The sequence below is a fragment of the Metopolophium dirhodum genome, chromosome 1 (assembly GCF_019925205.1).
Source record: "Metopolophium dirhodum isolate CAU chromosome 1, ASM1992520v1, whole genome shotgun sequence".
In the NCBI taxonomy this organism is placed as follows: Eukaryota; Metazoa; Arthropoda; class Insecta; order Hemiptera; family Aphididae; genus Metopolophium; species Metopolophium dirhodum.
In genome coordinates, this window is record NC_083560.1 from 25,088,691 (window position 1) to 25,112,663 (window position 23,973).

The window sequence follows — 23,973 nt, forward strand, 5'->3', positions numbered from 1 at the left end:
AACTGAAGAGTGTTACATCATGGATTTATTTAATCCATATGACACAGAAAGTCAATTAGCAATAGCTCGTTTGAAACAGGTATGTAAAATGTTGAAATCAGATGTAATGTACGGTAACGACAGACAACAATGTCCACCGTTATCACATATTCTATGCCCTTTAAAAAACGTTCCACAACAAAAAGATTCATTTAACTGTGAAATGTATTTAATATACTACGCATTTAAAATCATGGACAGTTCTGAGTTCAGTTTAGACTTTAATCCTCAAACATACAGAGAATATTAAAAAAATTATCTCTTAAAAAATTCTGAAGACATGACAAACGTATGCTTATACTGTAGCCGACATTCAAATAAGCACCAAAGTCTCCCCGAAGATGACTATGTAGAATGGGTGTCATGTTCTGTGTGTTGCCGCTGGATAACGATAAATTGCATCCCTAAAAAAGACAGAATTGATAATTATGAAATCAATGATTTCTACTGTTTTTTTTGTCAGAAATGATGAAATGAAAATATATAGAAATTCTTAGACTAGAGTAAAGCACGCTACAAATTGCATATCAAAATTATAATTAAATTATTTGAGTTACTTTTTTCAGGACATTTTTATTACATCTTAATTATTGAGAAGTTAAAAACATTACCCAAGTCACAATTAGATAAATAATAGATAATGACAAATGTCTGGTACAGTATGTCTCAATAAGTTATATAAGTAGGTATGTGTAAATTACTTTACACAGAAAGATTAGGTAACAAAAGATAAGTTAAACCTAGTAGTAACAGTAATTTCATCACAATCATTTGACATAGTTTAAAAACACAATTTGTAACCACATCAGTAATGAATTTAATATATTATCTGACTTTTAATTCAATTTATTCATGCACAACTGACAGTCCGCAGTCTGGTTCAAAGTGGGACGGCATTTAGTGTTTTACTTAGTAATCGATTATAACAAATGTCTGATGTGTGTTAATGTAAAATTAAAACACTTAAGAAATTATGAAATATTCAAACAATATCTATAAAAAGAAGTTATTTGTATGTAATAATATATTTAAAACAACAGGTAATGCACCTATCTAATAAGATTATTATCACAGATTTTAGATAACTTTATAAGATATTTCTTGCATGCTAAGAAAATGTTCTACACAACACATAGGTACCAAGTGTAGTATTATAATATGTAAAAAAAATTTACACGGTTTTGTTAAAATGCTATTGAGATTGTTTCTAGGAATTAATGAAAAAATATATATATACAGAGTAAATTAAGAAATAACCACGAAATGATACCAGATTTAATTAATTTTATTAGCTGTTTCAAACTAGTCTTGTTACAGTAATTTGTAAAATAAGTTAATTCCAACACTCATTTACATAGGTATGCAAATCACTAGACATAATTTTAAAACACAATTTGTAACCACACCAGTCATGCTTTTATTTAATTTATTCATGCACAACAGATAGTCAGCAGTCTGATATTTCAAGTGGGACGGAAATAAGTGTTTTGATTTGTTTGATTTATATTGAATGTTTAAAAATATACTCACTAGACGTTTCAACAACGATCAATCCTATATAAAAGGTACAATCAATATGGTAATCATAATTGTTGACATCTCCAAAATACATTTTTGATGAAGTTACATTTCTGAAATAAAAATGTGATTAGAACAATTTGTGGAAATTTGTTAAATATATAATCCTAATCAGTAATTAAAAAGATAAATTTAGTTACCTTAGGTATCTGTCTATTAAGACCTAAAGTCAGTATAGTAAAGAATACTTTGATTTTGTATTCTGAATACATATTCGAATAAATGGGAATTAAGGTATTCAGAATACGTATTCGAATAGTTCTTAAAAAATATATTCAGAATACATATTCGAATACTTTTTTTCACTACTAGTTTTTTTCAGTTTTTGAATGGTCGGTAACAATTATTAATTTAATAATTAAAAATACACTGTAATCATAATTTGTACATAAATTCTGACCACATATGATACGGCCGATACGGACAATACGGAATACAACACATTGGTGTTCATAAAAATAGTCATATCATGGGCCAATATCAAAATCATAATGACTTACTAGGTAAACAAGTTAATGGAAGAGCTGAAATGTCTGGTGTGTTATTGGGAATTGTACGTAGATTTTATTAAAATGGTCAGTTTTATGAATATTCAAGTAGTTATCCAGGACTCCAGGTACTTTCAAAAAATTATACAAATTTAAAACAATAACATAAAAAACTTGCTTTATCAATAATTGTGGTTTATTAAACGTTGATAACAAATTATTAAATATAATTGCGGTTAGGGTTAGGGACGGTTACCAATTTAAATACTGGACATACAATTGATGTTATGTTTATAGATTTCATTATCAAAATCATGATTTAAGATAATACAATCTTACTATCTACAAAACAGATAAATCAATAAATTTCAAAATTCAAATTTTTAAAGTTTATTTCAAGTCTGAATAAAATAGTAAAATTACTTCAGCATTTCTACATATTATATACACAAATTCTAATGATTTTTCATTGTAGTATTTTCAGTGATCTGACAGCGTACTCATTTATACCTTCCCCCAGACCAACAAACCATATTGAAATATTCCTTGGATTAATCACTGTATTGTTATGGTACTGGAGGCAAGCATTATAATAATATATATTTAAAACCCAATACTATGATTATCGGCAGGAAAGGCTTAGCAGTATTACAATAAATAGTTAGTACTATCAAAATTCAACGATTAGAATTTTGTTATATTAATCACATCCGGGTGGTAACTCAAGTGTTAATACCTGACATCTATTCAACTGTACTATAGTGAATCTTGTTGGTGCATTCGGGAGGTCAAATTTTATAACTCTCAATAGTTTTTAAAAGAGCCGGGAAAAACAACATAAACATTTCAGAAAAACGGGAATTTTTACGCAAAATCGGTTTTTGACAAAATCGATTTTGGTTTTTGATGTAACTCTAAAAGAAATGAACATAACATTTTCAATGGTTGTTTATACTTGCATTCTCTTTAGGTGCACGATTAAATGTTCAAAATATTTAGATTTATTTTGAATTGTTTAGTGACATTTTCAGTTTCCAATTTTATTAGTAATTTTTTCTATGAATGTCAATAAAACTTTATTTGTAGGGTAAAAAAGCTTAAAAATTTAAAACAAGGCTCCTACTATGTTATTACAATGACATTTGAAAAATATTAAAAATCTTTATTCAAAGTTTTTATTTATAAGCAATTAAAGTTCAAATATTGACAAAATACGGAAAAATCACGAATATTAGCAAATTATTTTGAGTTAAGAATTCATAAAACATTTTCTTTTTAAATCAAAGATTTGAAAATATAATACAAGATTCCTCATAAGTTTGTCTATCTTTATCAAAAAAAAGGTCTACAAGCAAATCAAATTAACTACTTATGAGCGTTTGAAGTTCATATTTCTACAACATTGAATATTCACTCGATTTGTCATGTAGCGATGTTGTTATTTTGTGGTAATTCAAAAACGAATAACTGTAGATACATGGGAATTTCACTGAATGTTTATATTTTCATTTTCTATACACAATAAAATTTTGAAAATATTTTGACTTTTTTTGAGCTGTTTACGACATTGTCAGTTTTAATTTTTTTTAGTATTATTTTTCTATAATTGTTAATAAAATTGTATTTATTGGGTAATAATATGTGAAAATTTAATACAAGGCTCCTGATGTATTGTTACAATAGCAGTTGAAAAATATTAAAAATACATACGCACAATTGTTTTTTATTCACATTTAATATTCAAATTTTGACATTTATCAAATTTAAAATTTAAAATTAAATAATTATTTTGTACTTATTATTTAATTTTATAAACATTATAAAATGTAATAGTATATAAAACATAGTCAATTAAAATAACAACAATTTTACGTAGTAAAAAATTTAAAGATTATACCTTAAAACGGTCTACAAACAAAGAAAGTTCAGCCAAGAGATCAGTTATAGAATTAGTTAAAGCATTTTTTTACTATTTCATTTAGGGTTATGAGTATGAAATATTGAAAAATATAATTTATAATTTTTTTTTAAGCCTTGGTTTTTGGTACGTTTTATAAAATGTCACATTGACTATCAATTTATTATCAATTATTAATTCCTGATCACGATATAAAGGAATAAGATAAATAATATAACTATTATGTAATTTGTATAATGCGTACTATGTAAGAAATATTTCTATGATATTTTTCATTGAACAATTAACTAAGTAGAGGTGTTTACTATACTTTATCTACTATACTTTTAAATTAAAATTTGTTTTTTTTATCTTCCGTTAATTCAAATATTTTATGAAATGTCATAACCCTTATTTTATTATATAAGATAATTTTAATCAATACAGTGAACATTATTTTTAATCAACGGATACCTACCTGTATTATTATCTAGTAACGATATCGGAATGTCCTTTTTTTAATACTAAGATATTGTGAATTTAATTATAATAGGTTGTTTTATTAATATTGGTTAATTGTGATAGCTAAATGGCTTAAAGGAGGTAGAAGCTTTTATTCCAGATACTGCTCCAGAACCCTACAGTTGTTTAAGTATATAATTTAGGTTATCATATTATAATTAATAATGGTAGGTATTTTTGGATTCATTTTTATTTATTTTTCACTATTTTTACTTAGATATTTCATCATCAGATTTAGAATCTCAGCTAGTAGGTAGTAGTTTGATTAGAGACATGCCAATAACAAAAAGTTATAATCATGAAGTCTAATGTAGAAAAAAAAGACAACACACTTTTAGTTCAAATATTGAACAAAATCCTATTAGGCTTGAGATACTTGATGAACAACGACAGTATTCAAATATATCAAATGATGAGATAAATAGTTATTTATTTGAGTCAGAATCAGCACAGTGGGCTTTACATTACAAGATAACGCATAGTTCACTCAATAGAATTTTAACCATTTTAAAAAAATATTCATTTTTTTTGTTTATCCAAAGACGCTAGAACATTGTTAAAAACAAAGTCTGTCGAATGCAATAGTATTAAAAAAAGTCAATCCGGGTGCATACTATCATTTTGGTATTGAAAACGGTATTATATGCCTTTTTCTTGATAGTATTTCAAATGAAGAAATTAAATTAGTAGTAGGTATTGATGAATTACCTATTTCTAAGAGCAGTTCCACTCAATTTTGGCCTATATTGGCATACATACGTTCAACTTCCAATCATGTTTTTCCTATTGGAGTTTATTGTGGAACACAAAAACCTAATGACCGTAATGATTATCTAAAAGACTTTGTCATTGAAGCTGAACAATTCATTTTAAATGGTATTTTCATCAATGGAAAGTTTTACAAAGTTGTGCTAGATGTTGTTTGTTGTGATGTACCAGCAAAATCATTTGTTTTAAAAATTAAAGGAATTAATGGATTTTATTCATGTACACGTTGCAAAATTGAAGGGGAATATATTGAAAACCGGTTGCGTTATCCTTATTCTGAACCATCTGAAAGGACACATAATGATTATGTTCAACGAGCTCAAATTAGTCATCATGTGTTTTCTAATAATTCATGTTTGGTAGAAATATCCAGATTTGATATTGTTAAAGGTTTTTCGTTAGATAATATGCACTTGGTATGTTTGGGTGTAGTCAAAAAACTTCTAATGTTATGAAAGGCCCATTAAGTGTTCGTTTGCCATCATGGAAAATTAATCAATTATCAGATTTAATAGTAAAACCAGTTTTTGTATGCGAGTATTCCAGAAAACCTAGAACATTAATTGAAGTAAAGTTGCTCGTTGGAAAGCAACTGAGTTTAGGTCTTTTTTTATTATATATTGGACCAATAGTATTGGATAAAGTGTTGAGTGATCACTGTTTTAAAAACTTTCAAGCTTTAAGTGTAGCTATGACCATACTTTTAACACCAGGTCTTAGTGAATTTGTCCAATATGCATGAGATCTTTTGGAATATTTTGTAAAATCGTTTGAACAAATTTATGGACGACATTTGGTATCCAGTAATATTCATGATTTAATCCATTTAGTTGACGATTATCAAAGATACGAACCATTAGATTTATGCAGTGCATTTCCATTTGAAAACTACATGAAGGTTCTAAAGACAATTCTGAGGAAGCCAGACAAACCATTAACACAAATTGTAAACAGATATCATGAAGGAAGTAATTTAGTTATCCAACCTACAAAACCAAAACCAAAAAACTATATTATTTTAGGGTCTCATAATAGAGGGCCTTTGGTAGATAATATAACAATTAATCTACAATATAGTACTTTAGTAAAAGACAATTTCAAGATTAAAAGTAAAATTGATGCAGAGTTATATTGTTGTACCAATAATAATGATATTATCAAGTAAGTCAATATTGCTCATTTAAAAGAAACTGGAGAAACTGTTTTAATAAGAAAGACATTTATTCAAAAAAAAATATTTTTACAACCAACCAATTCAGTCATTGCTCCTAAATATATATGAAGTACAACAATTATCGGATAATTTTGATTACTGGATACACATAAGTGATATTAAAAACAAGGTTATGATATTTCCGAGAAACAGCAACCTTATAGCTATTCCTTTACTACACACAGTATTATAATTATAAAATTTCATATTTTATTTTTTTTATGTTAACTTGTATAATTATGTATGATATTTTGCAAATGATATTAGTATAACTTTATACCAATCGTTAAAGTAAAACTTAATTTAATAAATTGGACAATATAAATCTTATACAATAAAATAGATTCTCAAATCATTAATTTACCTTTAAAAATGTATTTTTATTAAATTAAATTTTTATGTTTAATAACTTGAACTTCAAAGTTCAAACAATAGTAATTAAGTTTTAAAAATATTAACTAACAATATATTATAAACATTAGAAGACATCTGCAATTAATTAATGTATATTATGGGGAAAATGGTCATCCAAAATTAAATTACTCAAAATATAAATAATAATGGTAATAAGCAATATTATATACAAACATAATATGTATGTACTATTAACATTTGTATACCATGTAAAAGAAAGAACTGAAAGATGATTATTTTATTGACTATAACAAAGTAATAACTTTCATTCCTATCAATTAAAAAAAAAAAAATACTGATTAAAACAAACTTTATTATATTAATTTTCAGTTATTTATGTAACACGCTGTCATGTACATACCAAGCATATTAAAATTGTTTATTAACTAAAATTTTCTTTTAGTTCAATAAACCAGTATAAGATGTGGATCATAGATAGTTTTAACGATGAAGATGCTGTAGAAGCTGTTCCTACTCACTGGATGAAAAATAACATATGCATCTGGCCAAAAAAATGATACAAAAACATATACAACGTAGGACTATTCCAAATAAATTTGATTTTAATTATTTTAAATCAAGAATTTTGAAAAAAGGCATTGGTAAATATTTTATAAATAGGCAGATTATTTTATTACTACTTATTTACTTAATAGGAACATTACATGAACCTCGAGAAATGGTTAAATTTAGCAGATGAGACAAGTGACCTATCTAATATGGAAATCACAAAAAGAAAAAAAAAACTACAATCAAAAATGTAGAACCTCCTCAGTATATTGAAAAATTACAATTACATAAAAATAAACAAAATGGTAAATACCTATTGAATTTATACAATTACTTAAGTATGTATTATTATATTTATTTTAATAACTGGTTAATTGTCTTTTTTTAGATGATTTAGTTTCTAAGGAGATAGATTTTGATAGGTAAATTGGAGACTTCACCCGAAAGCAGAAAACAGTTACAAGTTATGGTATGTTTACCTTTTTTGTTTTAATAAATACTATAAAGTTTTAATTTTTTTGTTAATTATTATATTATATTTTCGTATTTTATTATTTATATTTCATACTTTAATTTAATTAAAAATTATATTTTATTATATTATATTACATGTTAAATGTATATATTATTAACAGAGAATAATTCTTCATCAACAACTCCAGAAAGTAATCATGAAATATCATCCATCGTATATACATCATATTCTCCATTTAAGGTCACATCACAAGACAACTACCAATCATTAATTCATGATGTGCATGAAGAAATAGTCTTATCAGGTGATAATACGTTACTTCTTGAACTATTTAATGGTCATGACTTATGACTGAGTATATAATATTATTACAACATATTCATTGTTTTCCCTAGATTATAATACCAAACAGTTATCAAATCTTAGCCATAGACCATCTACATCAACTAAACACAATTGTAATGATGATTTAGAAAACAAAAACATGATGCCTAAGCCATATTCATCTACAAAATTCAATAATTAGATTATTAAAGAAAACAAAAGAATGAATGAAGTTTCACCGCAGAGTAATATAGCCATCACACCAAGAGGCACTAATTCATCCGACCAACATTCTGGTAAGATTTTATTAGTTGTATTGATACTTTTAGAAATTAATAAATTAATTTTGATTTGTTTAAACATATTATTTTCCTATTACAGATATTTTGAACGGGCTAGTCATATCAATATATCATTTGTTATAATGTAATGTACCTAGTACCTACTTATATTATATAATTTTTAATCGTGATTTTAATATAAAAATAACTGTAGTACGAAAAACGACGAGAAGCCACGAAGATAATTTATATGGTAAGAATTAAGTACCTAAGAATCAGGTCGATTAATTTAGTATATTAGTATTTTAATATTTTTTGCTTTAATTTAATCTTTACCATACAATACAAAATCAATTAAACTATCAACTAAATTACATATTTATTAGTACAACTTGTGATTTCTATTATTTATATCAAAGGTACAACCAAAATCTTTTGTTATGATTCTGAAGTATTTCCAAATAATTGAATAACATAAGAAACATATAATCAATATCAGTAATTAAATATATCAAAACATGAAAATGTATATTGTGTCTAAAAAGATTATTGTTATTCAGTTAGTTTCAGGTTTAAGCTTATAGATTAAATGATTTAAAAATTAAACCTATACTTTTTTGAGAATAAGAACATACCAGATTTACGTGACAAAATCGGTTTTGCCCGTGGCCGCCTGGTGCTATTTTATTATGAAAAGAGTATAGATGTTTGCAAAATTATATGTTGTATTTTGATGGCAAAAATTTTTAAGTATCTTTGTAAATTTGTGATTTAACATAAGGGGCTTTACCTGAAGATAATAATATACAAAAAGTATAGCAAACAAGACTACCTTAATTTATTTTAGTGTAATACTGTCTGGTATTGTACCATCACTGAATTTCACAATACCTAATGGAGTTTCATCAATTTTTACAATTCAACATTCAGAGATCCTTGTACGTTCCATGTGCCTTGCCCATACTTTTTAAGGTTCTAAAAATACAAACATCCACCATAAAATAACGAACATATTAAGCAATATGAAGAATAACTTACTTTATCTGGAACAAATGAATGATTATTGCAATGGATTAAAATAATATGCTTGCTCTTTTGGTTAATTTGATAATCATATCCAGCAAATATTCCACAAGAAATATGGAACCGTGCACAGCAACCGCTTGCAGAGCAACAAAAACAATTACCGGATGTTAAATTGCATAATACACACTGTAAAATATTTAATACATTTAAAATGTTGCATAATTTAGGTATAAAAAAATACAACTTAGAAATGAACCCATAATATACCTTTTGGTTAGTTATAAAGTCTGTTGAAAAAGTATTGGTAGGTAATAACGGACTTCTGCCGTGCACAAAAAGATGACATTCAACATGTGACCATCCATTGATTTTAAATTCTTTTAGAGCACCACCTTTCAATGGACAATATACACAAGCCTATAGGAACATACATTTAAATACTTATTAATATTTTATTATAAACTATTTTTGATAAATTAAATATTTTTTCTGTATACTGATTAATCTATGAAATTATATCAATGAAAAACAGAAAAAACTTAAATTTAATAACAAAAATAAAAAATAATAAATTCTTGAGTCAGAGTATTCATTTGACTTGAGAATTATTTTTTAAGTTTGAGCAATCATACATAATTTATTAATTTATAATACACTTACAGCAAGCCTAGGATTTGTCATGCATCGATCACACAACCAATGAATACTTGTGTCTATAGTTATGCCATAACACACTTTATGAACGGTCAAATAACATTTTTCACATCTTATGAGTTTTTCCTTAAAAACCTTAACACTGCCAGAAAGTGCATGTTTAAATAATGCTTTGGTGGGTTTCTTCAAGGTGGGTAACATGGATGATTTTGCTATGATTTGCCAATTTCAGTTGACATAATATTGTATTGTACAGTAGAACCACTTATCACGATGCTGTATACAACAATATCGGATTCTACGATTCCTAGCCATGTACTTGGTTGGTATTATGTCTCAAGTGCAGTATGTTTTTGTCGTCTAAAAATAAACAAAGTTCAGATTAAACAATCTGCTTCAATTAGTCCATTTAAGATCATTATAAGCATATCTTATATATATAAAAATCTTATGTCACGTGTTTGTGATAAACACGGGATAAACTCCAAAAATACTGGACCGATCTTGATGAAATTTTTACACTGTGTGTAATTTGGTCCAACTTAAAAGATAGGCTAATTTAAAAAGGGGAGGACCAACCCCGGGAGGTGCTCAAATAGGAATTTTGAGATTTCAGATAGAAATTTTAGTTTATAAATGGTTGCCACGAGTGTCGTCGTATAAAATGATTCGTTCTAGAAATTTCAATCCATTATAGTGAATCGTTTTAATTTTTTGCCACGAGAACAAACAAACCATTTATTATATACATTGACGATTTGTTATTGTACATATACATACTCAATCAGTATTATTGTTATGCATCTATAAGCAATGGTGGGTTTTTAAGCTATAAATTAATAATAAAAAAAAAAAAATATTTGCTTTACTTTTTAAATATAAATTATAATATAATATCTAACTATAAAAATGTGAAATGAAAATCTCTGTACAGGCTAAACTCTGGAACTACTAATCAGATGTTCTTGATTTTTTTTTAACGAAAGAGTATTTTATAGAGAAGGTTTATATGAAAGAAAATTTTAGGAAAATCCACCCGTGTGTAATATATTGGTTGCTATTGGTTAATCATGTTTGTTGATTTGTATTATTATCTTTTGTCAATATACATATATATAATATGTACAAAAATATCTGATAAGTAGTTCCAGAGTTTAGTCTGTATGGTTATAGTCTGTGTATTTATATAGAATTGACCTCTTATAAAATTTAAAGGTAAGATTATTATCTAGACAACCATCACTTGATAATGTACTGCTGTGAATCAGAATTTTTATTCGGGGATACGGAAATGTTAAGATAAATTTTGAACACCATATACCGAATAATAAATAACGAATTGAACAAAGTTTAAATCATATAGAGTTGATACATTTAACGGGCAACAAAGTGCGCGGCATCAGCTAGTCCTACTATGTTTTTAAATGCTGATATTAACTTACATTAAAAAGTTGAAATTTAATATTTTATGATTGTTATAATATAAGTAGAAAATAAATTAACTGAAACATCAATTTCATGTTTTTCTTCCTTAATCGGCATAGGTACATGAGTTGGTTAAATAAAATTCCGTGTGGATTTCAAATCTATTTTTTTTTTTGTTTGAGTCATTTAAGATGGTTGACTTTTTGAATTCATGTGGGGTTTTGAACTGGTGAAAGATGAATTAAGTGGCTTTTCCAAATTAAATAGTGGTAATGGTTTAGTTACAACTATATTTAAATGTGCGTTATCATTTACAGTGTCACATTTTACTGTTGAATATTAATTAATACTCTTATTGAGACATTTATTCACATTTACAGCTTTATTTGAATATGTTGTATCATTAGGTAATTCAGAATTTGATAAAAGTTCTACATGACGACGTTTTCTACCAGCTTTAATATTATGTTTTGGAATACCTATATTGCTGTAGCATAAAAAAACCAAATTTAAAAAACTTATTTTTGGATAATGAAAACTAACTTACTTCTTATTACATAATATGTTAGATTTACTAGTCAAAAGTGCTTCTAAAGTACCAGAAGAATCTTTTGGATGAGCACCAATATTATTTTTTTGAAGCCATAATTCATACTTTTCGGGTTGTATACGTTTAACGAATGTATCCATACAAATCTTCACTGAATCTTCACTGCAATGACATAGTGAAGCTTTTTTCCCATATTCCACCCAGCGTGGAGATGCAAAATTAGTGGATTCCGCCATATTGAATCCGTGGTTAAAACCCGAATGATATCCAAAGGGGAATGTTATCATAAATTCACCTCGCTCTTGTGTGATCTATAACAAACAATAATATTGATCATAAAAAAAATCATAATTACCTACTGATAACCAAGTTTAAAAATATTAATTCTTAATTATTTACTTTATTAAATGGTATATAATTTTGTTTCAAAATATTAGGAGATATAATTGTCGTTTTATGTCTGAGAAAAGCAGAGCAGTTTGAAGCTTCAGTTGAAAAAAGGCGATTAGCCAACTTTACAAAGTGGTGGCAATGTTCTGGAGGTATTGTATACCTTAAGTAACATAAAATATATAATATATAATTACAAAGTATAATAATAAAATGTTAGAATAATCTTACCATGTCTTTGGATATCCTTCATGTATATAGTTAATACTATACAAGTCCATGTCTTCAGTGTGCCAAGCAAATAAGGATTTCCACATACCAAAATATAAATAAGCTGTATCGACACCTTCAATTCTAACACCATAATCTTCATTTACATAATCTAATATTGTACCCAATTTGTTAATATTCCAAACCTTAATTTAATTTAAAACAATATTTACTTCATTTACATATACATTTGAAATCAAATAAATTGTAATTTATAAATGTTTAAATGTAATACTTACATCAACATCTTTATCCGTAATAGATCCAGATACATCTGCACCATACAATGGGGGTTGTACATAATATTTTTCCAAAATTTTCTTTCAAGATCGTCATAATCAAAGTGGTCAAATGTCTTAAATTTATCAGACTCTGCTATTATTTTATAATTGGATACTGTCATTGGTTTCTTTTCTACATTAAGTAGTTGAAAAAGTCCTTGATTACCTCGTGCAACCTAAATCAAGATAATCATTTATGGACTTGGTTTATTAAAAACTGAGTACTTGAAAGTAGTACTTGACTGATTGGAGCTGGAATTTTCAAACTCATAATATCATCTTCATCATAACGCTTTCTTCTTGCTATCCATTCAGGTGGTGGGATAACCTACAAGATTAATATTACATATTTAGAAGAAAAATAATGTAGAACTGTAACAATAAAATCTGAAATCGATATTAAAATGCAACAATTTTATAATTTATTACTTTCGCCAATCCAGCTCTGTGAGCACCTTCCTTCTCCATCAGTTCAATATAGCTACTGAAATTTTTAAATTCTGCCCAAGTTGGTCTGAAAACCATGATTTTATCAGAACACATCTTATCTAAAATAATAAATAAATAATTATTAATATCAATGTTTTAAGTAGGTACCTACAACTAAATTTGAATTTATAAATCATATTACAATAACCACATTTTTAATCCAAAATGTTTTAATGATTGCAATGAATATATTGTTGTTTTGAATATCTGATGCTAAATACTAATAGAGCATCTTGTTTTATTTCATTTTTTAAAAAAACACTTAAAAAATAATTGCTTACCAAATTACCTATGTATATAGATTTATGACTTTATTTATTATCAATTGATGAAAACCAGAAAATGTAGTGTGGCATCTTTTTAAATCAGTAGAAGATTAAAAAAAATCTGTATTAAGGGGACTTTTCTGAAATTATACAAAATTTTATATTTTAGTTGCCACCCTGGTTGCCACCATAATATAATACTAAAAAAAATTACTTCACAAGAATAATTCTCAGTCCTTGTGGAGTTGTTAGATTTTGATAACTATTTTTTTATCTGAAATACGAAGAGTTCCTACATGTCGCATCAAACTCCGATTTCCAATTTTATTTCAAATAACGGTACAATATAATTTATAAAAACCGCTTGAAATTGTATGAATGCATAAAGGACAGACAGACGGATGGCAGACAAACATTCATTAATTTTTATATAATATATACATTAGTATTCCATTGGTTTTTTTTTAAAGTAAAGCCTCAGCTAACTATCCGACTATCAGATTTTAACAATAAAACACATTTGAAAACTTACAATTTGGCGGAGATATAGGTATCAATGTAGAGAATTATAATTTACGCGACATACATCAACAACAGTATTCGATTTTCTTTCAATCCGTCCGACGGACTCACTCATCAGTCAAACGCAGTGCCTGATTGTAGTGTCGGTCGTTAGGTAGATTGGTTAAAAACGAACGTTTAGGTAACGATGGATCGATCGCGGTTTCAACAAAACTCAAGCCATCTACGAACGGACTAGCGACGATAACACCGAGCTCGGAAGACCGTTGTATTTTCCACTTGCGATAATTTCGAATTTAACGTCGAACTTCTAAGTTTCCGACAGAACACGACGAGACGAATACGGTACACATTACACAAATGCCAAAATACTTATCACGACGAAATAGACGGGTAGGTACCCATGTCAGTGACTTGTTGATACGCATCTTGTTCGCCGACCACTCCACACCCTGCCTACTAGCAGCACGACTGGTTCGTTCGTCGCTGTACTATCATGTCGTACGGGTAATTTAACGGTCAACGAAATGAGGCGAATTTTACTACGACCATGGTTGGGATGGGTGGGAGGCGCTAACCGCCTTGTACAATTTATTGTTGCCGACATACCAACCTATCTGTTTTATTATGAACGTCACGACCATAGAACAGATAAAATAACGTTACGACGTTTGAGAGATTATTATACGGTAAGGATGGCGGCACTGGCCACCGTCTTTTTCATGGCGTCGGAGCGTCGTGTTTTGTTGTCGCTTTTCGTTCGTTCGCGGTTAAATCGTTGTGATCGTATAATATAATATTTTCCACAATTATTTTATGCGCAGTACGTTATCGAGCCTGTTTATCGATATTCGACACGACAAACGTTGTAATATTGTTGTAATAGGTTATATTATAGTTATTACCGAGTGGTACATTTTTACTCAATCATCTCGAATAACGATATATTTTTTTACGTTTTTCTGTGCTGTTTACATCTTGCGCGAATTGAATACACTCGGTAGCGCTGGCCTCGTGTGTGATTTCGTCGCGTTTAATATATTTTGAGGTTCGAGTAGCCACATTGTAGTGTCGCTATAATTGCTGTGACGTGTAGTCGGTCTCAGGACTTCCGTGTAGTTTTTCCGACGAACGTTTCTTAGACTCGTCGTAAACACGACTGACGACTGTGTCCGACCGCTTCCAAACGAAATAACCAGTTCAATTGGTGAACATCCTTTGGGCCAACCGATAAGACTGCACTCGCTACCAATACTGAAACATCATCGATTATAAAACTGACGGAAAAGTAATTTGTACAAGTATGTATAGTTATTAGTTTTTTCATATTATACACATGGCGTGGTCACTCGCTCTCCGCGCTCTCTCCGACAAATAAAATCGATCACATCCCTCGACTACGCTCAACGCTGTTTATTATTTAGAATTTAAGCGACAGTGTATATGAACTAAAATTAAACTATATAGGCAGGTACCTACCTACATAATAAATAAAACAAATTAATCAATTATAAATAGTTGTGATTTATGGGCTCGTCTCTTGTGTTGAAACTAGTTACAATGTATTTTGTAATAACTAATCACTATGACACTACTCATAAAAAGGAAGTACCTAATTAATGTACAATGGTGGAAATAACGCAAAAAATAAATAATCGATAAATCTAGAACAAGGTTTATACATCTGTTTATACATTCAACATATTTTATACTGAAATAAAATTAAAAATTTTTTAATATTAGATACAAATACACATTTATTACCGAAACAAATTTATGTGTTTTAGATATCGTATATTATGTTATATAATATATAATATTAAAATGGGTAAATGGTCATACAAGTTCATATCTAGTTTTAAATAATTTAATTATGTTAGGTTTAATATTTTATAATTATATGTATAATATCCAAGGCTAGGCAAATTAACTATTTTACAAGTTTGAAGTTAGAAGTTACCTTTATTTTTTTCTTTCACTTCTAAAAGTTACAAGTTAATTAAGTAGAATATAAAAGTACCTAACTTAATTTAGTTAAAAATAAGTTACTTTTTTTTCTTATAAAATTTTAAAAATTATTCGTACCTTTTTTAAAAGCTAACATATAGTAATTTGATAATCAATGTCTTATAATTTTAAATTAAATGTTTGTATTAAAATTTATAACTGTAGGTACTTTTATAAATGATATAATCCAACAAAATAATTAAATTATTTATATGTGTTTGTTGACGTAATGGTTCACTATAATAAAATATATTAGAATAATCAAATGCATTATAAGAATATAATTAATTGGTTACAACGCTGACAGTTTCACAGTAAAGCAACGTAAAAAAAGATTGTTTAAAATCATTTTAGACGTTACACAGCCGACAGACAATTTGTTTATAACTTTATGTCCATTATTTAAATCCATACATAGTACTACATAGGTACAGTCTTTGCAAGAGAATTTCAAACTTTTGTTTATTACGGGGAGGTAGTATCAGGTGGTTTATTTAAAAATATAATTAAACGCAATTTTTAGACCAGTGTGGATGGATCTGTAACGAGCCACTGAAAAAATAACATATAAATGATACACGGCATGCCTGTAACAGCGTATCACTTTCAATCGCCAATAGTTTTTTTTTTTTAAGAACTTCAACTGTAATTCAACCTAAATCATATAACATACTAAGTTGATTTAACGTAAGCATTGAGGTTAATAAACTATCTTGGGTATTTATGTAGTTATAAATTATATTGAACTACCCATATTTTTATCAACATTATAGAATACCTATAACTGGTTAGTTATTATGTTATGTTGATAATGGTTTAAAATTATTTAAATGATACATAATATGTAGAGTTTATTGGGTTAATTAATTTATCAAGGTATCTACATTTAAATAACGTTTTAATCAGCTGTTTCCAGGCCATACTATTTATAATGAGGGCCACATGGGGGCCGTGGGTTGCCGACCCTTGGTGTAATATATATTCTACTTGTGGTATAGCAGGTAATAATTAAATTACTTATTATCAATTACCTATTTAAAACCTCTTTTAAAACTTGAAATCAAAATTCAAAATAATTAAAATACTTAATTGAATTTGAATTTTATTTTCAAATATCCTAGCCTCCTAAATGTTGTCATACATTTTATATTTATAACTTATTTAGCATCGAGTCCCCTGGTACATCATAAACAAATGTACACAAAGCCTTTAAAATAGAAATATTGAACCAACTAACTTTAACCAACCATAATCAATTATAATATGTTACACTCCAGAATCCCACACCATTCTCTTACTTTTTAGCCTACCAGCTATCATCACATACTTTTCCTGTCAACTCACCACGCAGACACAAAAAGCGGTGACCTACTCGACTAATTGATTTAATAGACCAATTCTTCTGAAGTGTTTCATCACTTGATTACTTCCCTCCTCACGTGTTAATATTATTATTTATTATGTAAATTTACATAAACTAATACTTATAAAATAAGCTATGTAGGTAATTGTGTACTTTTTTTCCTCATATTTTCACGATTTGCATATTACACCTAGTTATTTTTTTCCATCTAAATTTGAACTGGAATTTCTCAAAATTCTAAGGCATGTGACAATTTTCAATAATTTATCACTACTAAATTTTTATTCTAGAATGCACGCTTCCTGGTAATTTTGTTTGATTAAGAGGACATTGTACCCACATATGTTATCTCTATCGTACATACATATGAGGTTTTTATAGTATTTTAATTTTAAAGCGAGTTATGAGTATTTTAATTTTAAAGCGAGTTATGAGTATTTTAAAATTGTAAATTGTTTGTGCATCTTAAATAACTCATATCTCGCTTAAAATTAAAATATAATAAAAAGCCGAAGAGATTGACTAGGTAATAATATTATCTTTAAATTTTTTAATAGGCCAATTAAATTCACTCTAATTTTTAAACAAATGGAGCTCAACGAATATAGTGTATAATTTGCTATGTTCAGCATTTGTGAGACAGAAACAACAAATGACACATCTGCTTAAAAATTAAAATATCGTAAAAACCTAACGAGAGCGATCCAACACAGATAATGTTTGTTCCTACCTAAACATTTAATAATATGTCTATTCACTCTAATATCAAAACTAATAGCACACTTTTGAAATTAGTGAACGAAAATTTGCTGTCTTAGGTGTGTAAAATGGACACAACACATGAGAGTACGACGTCATCTTAAGTTTCATAAATATTAAGTATCGTAGTTAAAAATATTTGTATCTTCTATAAAAGTATAGAATTAACTGTATAGGATGAGAGGTCTGTATTAGAAATGCTCAAAGTGCATTCCCATTAAAATACAGTTTAAAAGACTGTCAAGCTAACTGTGACATTTATAAACTAATTTATATCCAATCTAATAATTTTATGATATCTCAATTATTATAAGTTATTTTTTAACTTATCATTGTAAGTGGTGATTGGTGAGATTATTGTTTGATACCGGTGAACTGTACGGTTCAATAGACGGTCAGGAACACTGCGTTTGTGTATTCTTGTGAATATTTTTGGTAGATACTATCTTGGGTTAATATTTTGATCATATTTAGATTACAATTTTCTATTTGTAACACAAGCTTTCTTATACTAAAGTAAGTATCTAATTGATTTTGCTAAACTATATCATTTTGGTTTGTACTTTACTATAATGATTGATTTTGATAGTATTACATTTACAGTAAATAACTATTATAGTATTATAAAGTAAAATGTTTAATGTATATTATATTTTTAATAATATTCTTAATATTCTATTAATTATAATTGCTTAGTTAATTATCATTTGTAACTTAGAAAATGACATTATTTTTTTCCTAGATATGATGGGTGTCTGTTGTTTTTGTAAGGCAAAATTGCACGGTGAAGGTACACGGGTGTGTTCTAAAATTACACCACATAGTAATGCAACATACATGAGTAAAATTAATGAGCTTATGGAAAATGAATTACCAATTGATGTGACCCCTGATGATTGCATATGCAAGAGTTGTACCTCAATGTTTGATTATATAGACAGCTTGGAAAATAAAGTAGAAGAAATTAAAACCAAGATCTTCCAGTCAGTGTTCGGGTAAGTATATAACCTAATTAGAAACAAGATACAATACAATAATATTAGGTAGTTATATAAAAATATTACTTTGTACTTTTTCTTAGATTGTAATAGAACACTTAAAGGCAGGGGAACAACTACTGTTTCCTACTGTAACTACTGCTGCCGTAGTTACTCCCGTCCAAACTCCATTAAAATTGTTAAATTCACATCAGCAGCCAGAACAACAACAATAACAACAATAACAACTACCACCACCACCAACAACAAGAAAGCGCTAACAAAATTATAATGTACAAGTGTGACTTTTGTACATTCCAATCGAAAGAGCTTGGTAATGTTCTGTATGTACATTATTCAATATTATTTTAAAAATTATTATTAATGCTTTAATTTTAGATTCCTCATGCGCAAAAATATGAACAAAAAGGAGCCTGAAAAACCTATTATTAATCCAGTGGCTAAAGCATTAACTCCGGTAAGAATAAAAAAAAAAAAAAAAACCCATTACTATATTAATTTAGTATAAGACCAATTAATATTTTTGCTGTACATATTTTAATTTAGTTGGCACTTTCATTACTACTTTTTCACTTAACAATTTTCAATTATAATATATTATGTTAACTACACTAAATTGTATTTTGCATCATTGAACCATGTTACTGTGTTACTAAGACAGATTTTAATTATAAATATCCTATTTTGTTCCATAAGATCCTGGATAAGATCATAATTTAAAAATATATATTATACTACTGTTTTTATTTATTGACTTTTAAGAAAGTGCCAGCATATTTTTTTTCTCCCTGACCCACCCTCAATATCACAAATTGTATCTGCAAAATAATGATCATAATCATATTAATTTTTAAAATTAGAGCAAAATGACCTATATTTGAAGGCAAGATTACTATCTATGCCATCTCATAGGCTTTTTATTATATTTTAATTTTAAAACGAGCTTTGTAAATTGTACAACTTAAATATTCATAACTTGCTTTAAAAATAAAATTTTATAAAAAGCCTAAGAGGTTCCCTAAATAATAATCTTACCTTCAAATTTTTATGTGGTATTTTCACTCTAATTTTAGAAATTAAAATGATAATGATCATAACTGTAAACGTAAAATTTGCTATTTTGCATGTGAGTGAGGGAGAAAAAAAATGCCCTGACATCCATTTAATTGAAAAAGAATTTCTTTCAATATTAATTTTATGTAACTCATTTACTATTGTTTAAAATGCAGTTAATAATATGAGACACAATTTTAATTTGATCTCTTAATTTATATAAATTTAATTTAATTTAGGTACCGCAACAGAAGAAACGGCTTTATAGATGTCAAGTATGTTTTAAATCCTTTGATAGTCGAATTAATTACCTTGATCACATTCAGAAAGACCATTATCAGCCATCTCAATCAACCTTAAATGGAGTAAATGAAAAATTAAATATTTTAACAAATCTTCATGTGCTGATTATTTTACTTTATTTTTAGGAAATAGAAACGGAAGATTCTTGTCTGGTTACAACCAAAGTTATGAAACCGGAACCATCCAAGACTCAAGAAAATAATCAGCAAGCAGAGTCTCTTATGGACATAGACGAAAATCAACAGGAGAACAAAGGCAGTGTCAACACAGATATGATATTGAATGACAATGTCCCCATTGAAGGATCTGCTAATGTTGAACAAGAAGAAGGAACTGAAAATGTAGGCAAAGGAGAAGAAACTGAAAACTCTCAGGAAGATATGACTGTAAAAGAAGTAACATCGAAAAAAAACCTGAGCCTGCACAAGAAGAAGAGAATGAAGAAGATACAGTTGTGCCTGAACAGGAAGAAGCTCATCAAGTAACTCCAGACAGTGTTGTTGAGAAAGAAGTTAATGAAGACAATACAAATGTAGAAAACAAAACGGAAAACTAGGACATAGAATCAATGTTAGCTGCAATCTATAATGATAATACTAACAATGAGTGGGGGGATAAACATAACAAAGATTAAGATTTATACAACTTATTTAAAAGTAAGTAATCAATTTTATAAGCTCTAGTTTTATAATTTAAAAATTATTTTTCCATCCAGGTTTTTTTTTTATAACAATTAAGTGGCATAAAATAGGAGACTGTATTATTTATTAAAATATTAGAAATTAAACCATTATTTTTTTTTTTTATAAATTATTAACATAAGGAGAATACAAACAGCATTAAAAAAATTTGATAGATTTTGGAATACAATAAACAATTCTATTTAATGAATTACTTAAATTATACAACTGATGGTAAAATTTAAATCAAATTAACATAATATTAAAATAAATTGCCAAACAGTTATTCCTTTCTACTTACATAAAAGTTAATTGTTTTATATTCGAGATCTTATAATATATTTCAACCATGTACTTACCTAAGTAATACTAATATTCAATTTCCAATCGTAATCGTGTTAAAGGCAATTAACAGACATCTAAATATGTTTATATTGTTATCATGGTTTTATAGTTTTTGCTAAATCAAAATTAAGTCAACTATAATAAAAAAAAAAAAAAAAATACTTAACTAATAAATGTATAAAAATATATGTTATAACAGTGGATAGATTATTAATTTTTGTTTCTCAGTTTTTAAAAGTAATAATTGATTTATTTTTAGTTAAAATTTAATATTAATAATTATATCATGGTTATGAGTAGAAATAATTGAATTCCTTTTAAGTAACGAATCCAGAAATGTATTATTGTGCATTTATGCCTGAATCTTGTTATAGTTTTAATAATCTAGGATTCATCAATAATAGGGGGACGTAACATTACATTAAACTACATTTCCATACAGTAGTATAGTACTAAAATTAAAATTGTAGTAATATAAAAATAATAAATTATAAAGCGTATTATTCTTAAAAAAATGTAGAAGTTTGTAATATTTGTCTTTTATTTCAAAGGTGTAAAAGACATTTTAACTATTTTGAAGAGTATTTTTTCATGTGTACGCTACAATTAATTTTACAACATGATTAGAGTCATATAGATATGCTCAAATCTTAACCATAGTTTAAATAATCTTAGCTTAATTAATAATATTTGTTACTTTAAACTACATTTGCAAACATTATAGGCAGTTAAAAAACAATTATGATTTAGCTTTCAAGTTATTCTTATTTGTTTATTATTTATAACTTTTGCAAATTAAATATTTAATACTAATAATTATTTCATGATGATAATGAGCTAATATTCGGATTATTTTTAAAACAAATTCAAGGTCATATAAATATGCCTGAATCATTGTCATAGTTTCAATTATCTAAGCTTAATAAATAATTGTAGGAGGTAACATTACAATATGTTTACGTCCAGTAGTAAAAGTAGTAAAACTCAAATTTGTCGTAATATATGAAAAATTATATATTATGTCTTATATATATAGTAGTCCTTAAATTTTGTTTATTATTTACTAAATGTGTAGCTTAGCTTATGATACAGAAAAGTATTCTTCTGTTCTGATCACTAATACTTTTTAACACTAGTTCAATATCCTTGAATTAATCAATGTCATAGTTTTAATCAATTACTGTATGCGATATCATTAAATTATATTTGCGTACAGTTGTAAGGTACTAAAATTAAATACATAGTAATAAAAAAATTTAAATCAAAAAAAAAAAAAATTTATTGGTATTAAATGAATTCATTAGTATTCATGAAGTGAAGGTATGTGTTCATTACATTTTTTAAAAATAAAATAAGTTTATAATATATGTAAAAGGCATAATATGTGCATGAATCTTTGTCATAGTTTAATTAATCTTAGCTTAATCAATAATTTTAAGAGGTAAAATTAAATTTGAAAAAAATGTATTTATTAGTATCTAATATAATTCTTACATACTTGATATTTAAGTAAATATTTATTAGTATTAAATAAATAAATAAATATTCATGAACTATGAAGGTTGTATGCATGTCCATTCTAATATTTTTATTAAGACAAATTCAGAGGTATAAAATATGCATGAATCCTTGTCATAGTTGTAATAATCTTAGCTTAATCAATAATTGTATTAAGTTAAATTAAATTCCTTTAGTGTACAGTTCTAAAGTACTAAAATCTTAATACATAGTAATAAAAAAAAAAAAATATTAAATTTATTTGTTAGTAATTAATTATTTTTGTTCATTATTTTAAATTTATTATATCCTAAATATTTAAGTTAATATTTTATAGTAATATTATACTCACAATTCTGATTTAAAATACTGTTAATATTTTTGAAATTTGTGCATTTATATCTGAATATGCATAAGTTGTCAAAGTATATAATTAGATTTTTACATACTAACATCTATATCATAACTTTTACCGTTGAATTATAGATTCCAAAATATATTGCAAAATATTTTATTATATTTTAAAATTTTGTATTTTATAAGATTATGATACCTGAATCAATTAGTATTTTTTATTTAACTTAAA

General features: G+C 26.9%; 1 protein-coding gene and 2 pseudogenes across 1 annotated transcript; 2 read left to right on the forward strand and 1 right to left on the reverse strand.

Annotated features, from left to right (window-relative positions):
• Positions 1-74: 74 nt before the first annotated feature.
• On the reverse strand, positions 75-14,839 carry LOC132934893 (probable lysine-specific demethylase 4A; annotated as a pseudogene).
• Positions 2,087-5,747, forward strand: LOC132934885 (uncharacterized). Its single transcript, XM_061001289.1, has 4 exons — positions 2,087-2,170; positions 4,588-4,654; positions 4,742-4,813; positions 5,110-5,747. The coding sequence occupies exons 1-4, from the start codon at positions 2,087-2,089 to the stop codon at positions 5,745-5,747; spliced, it is 861 nt and encodes a 286-aa protein (XP_060857272.1).
• A 301-nt stretch (positions 14,840-15,140) lies between the features above and the next one.
• Positions 15,141-23,729, forward strand: LOC132934650 (uncharacterized; annotated as a pseudogene).
• The last annotated feature ends 244 nt before the right edge of the window (positions 23,730-23,973 follow it).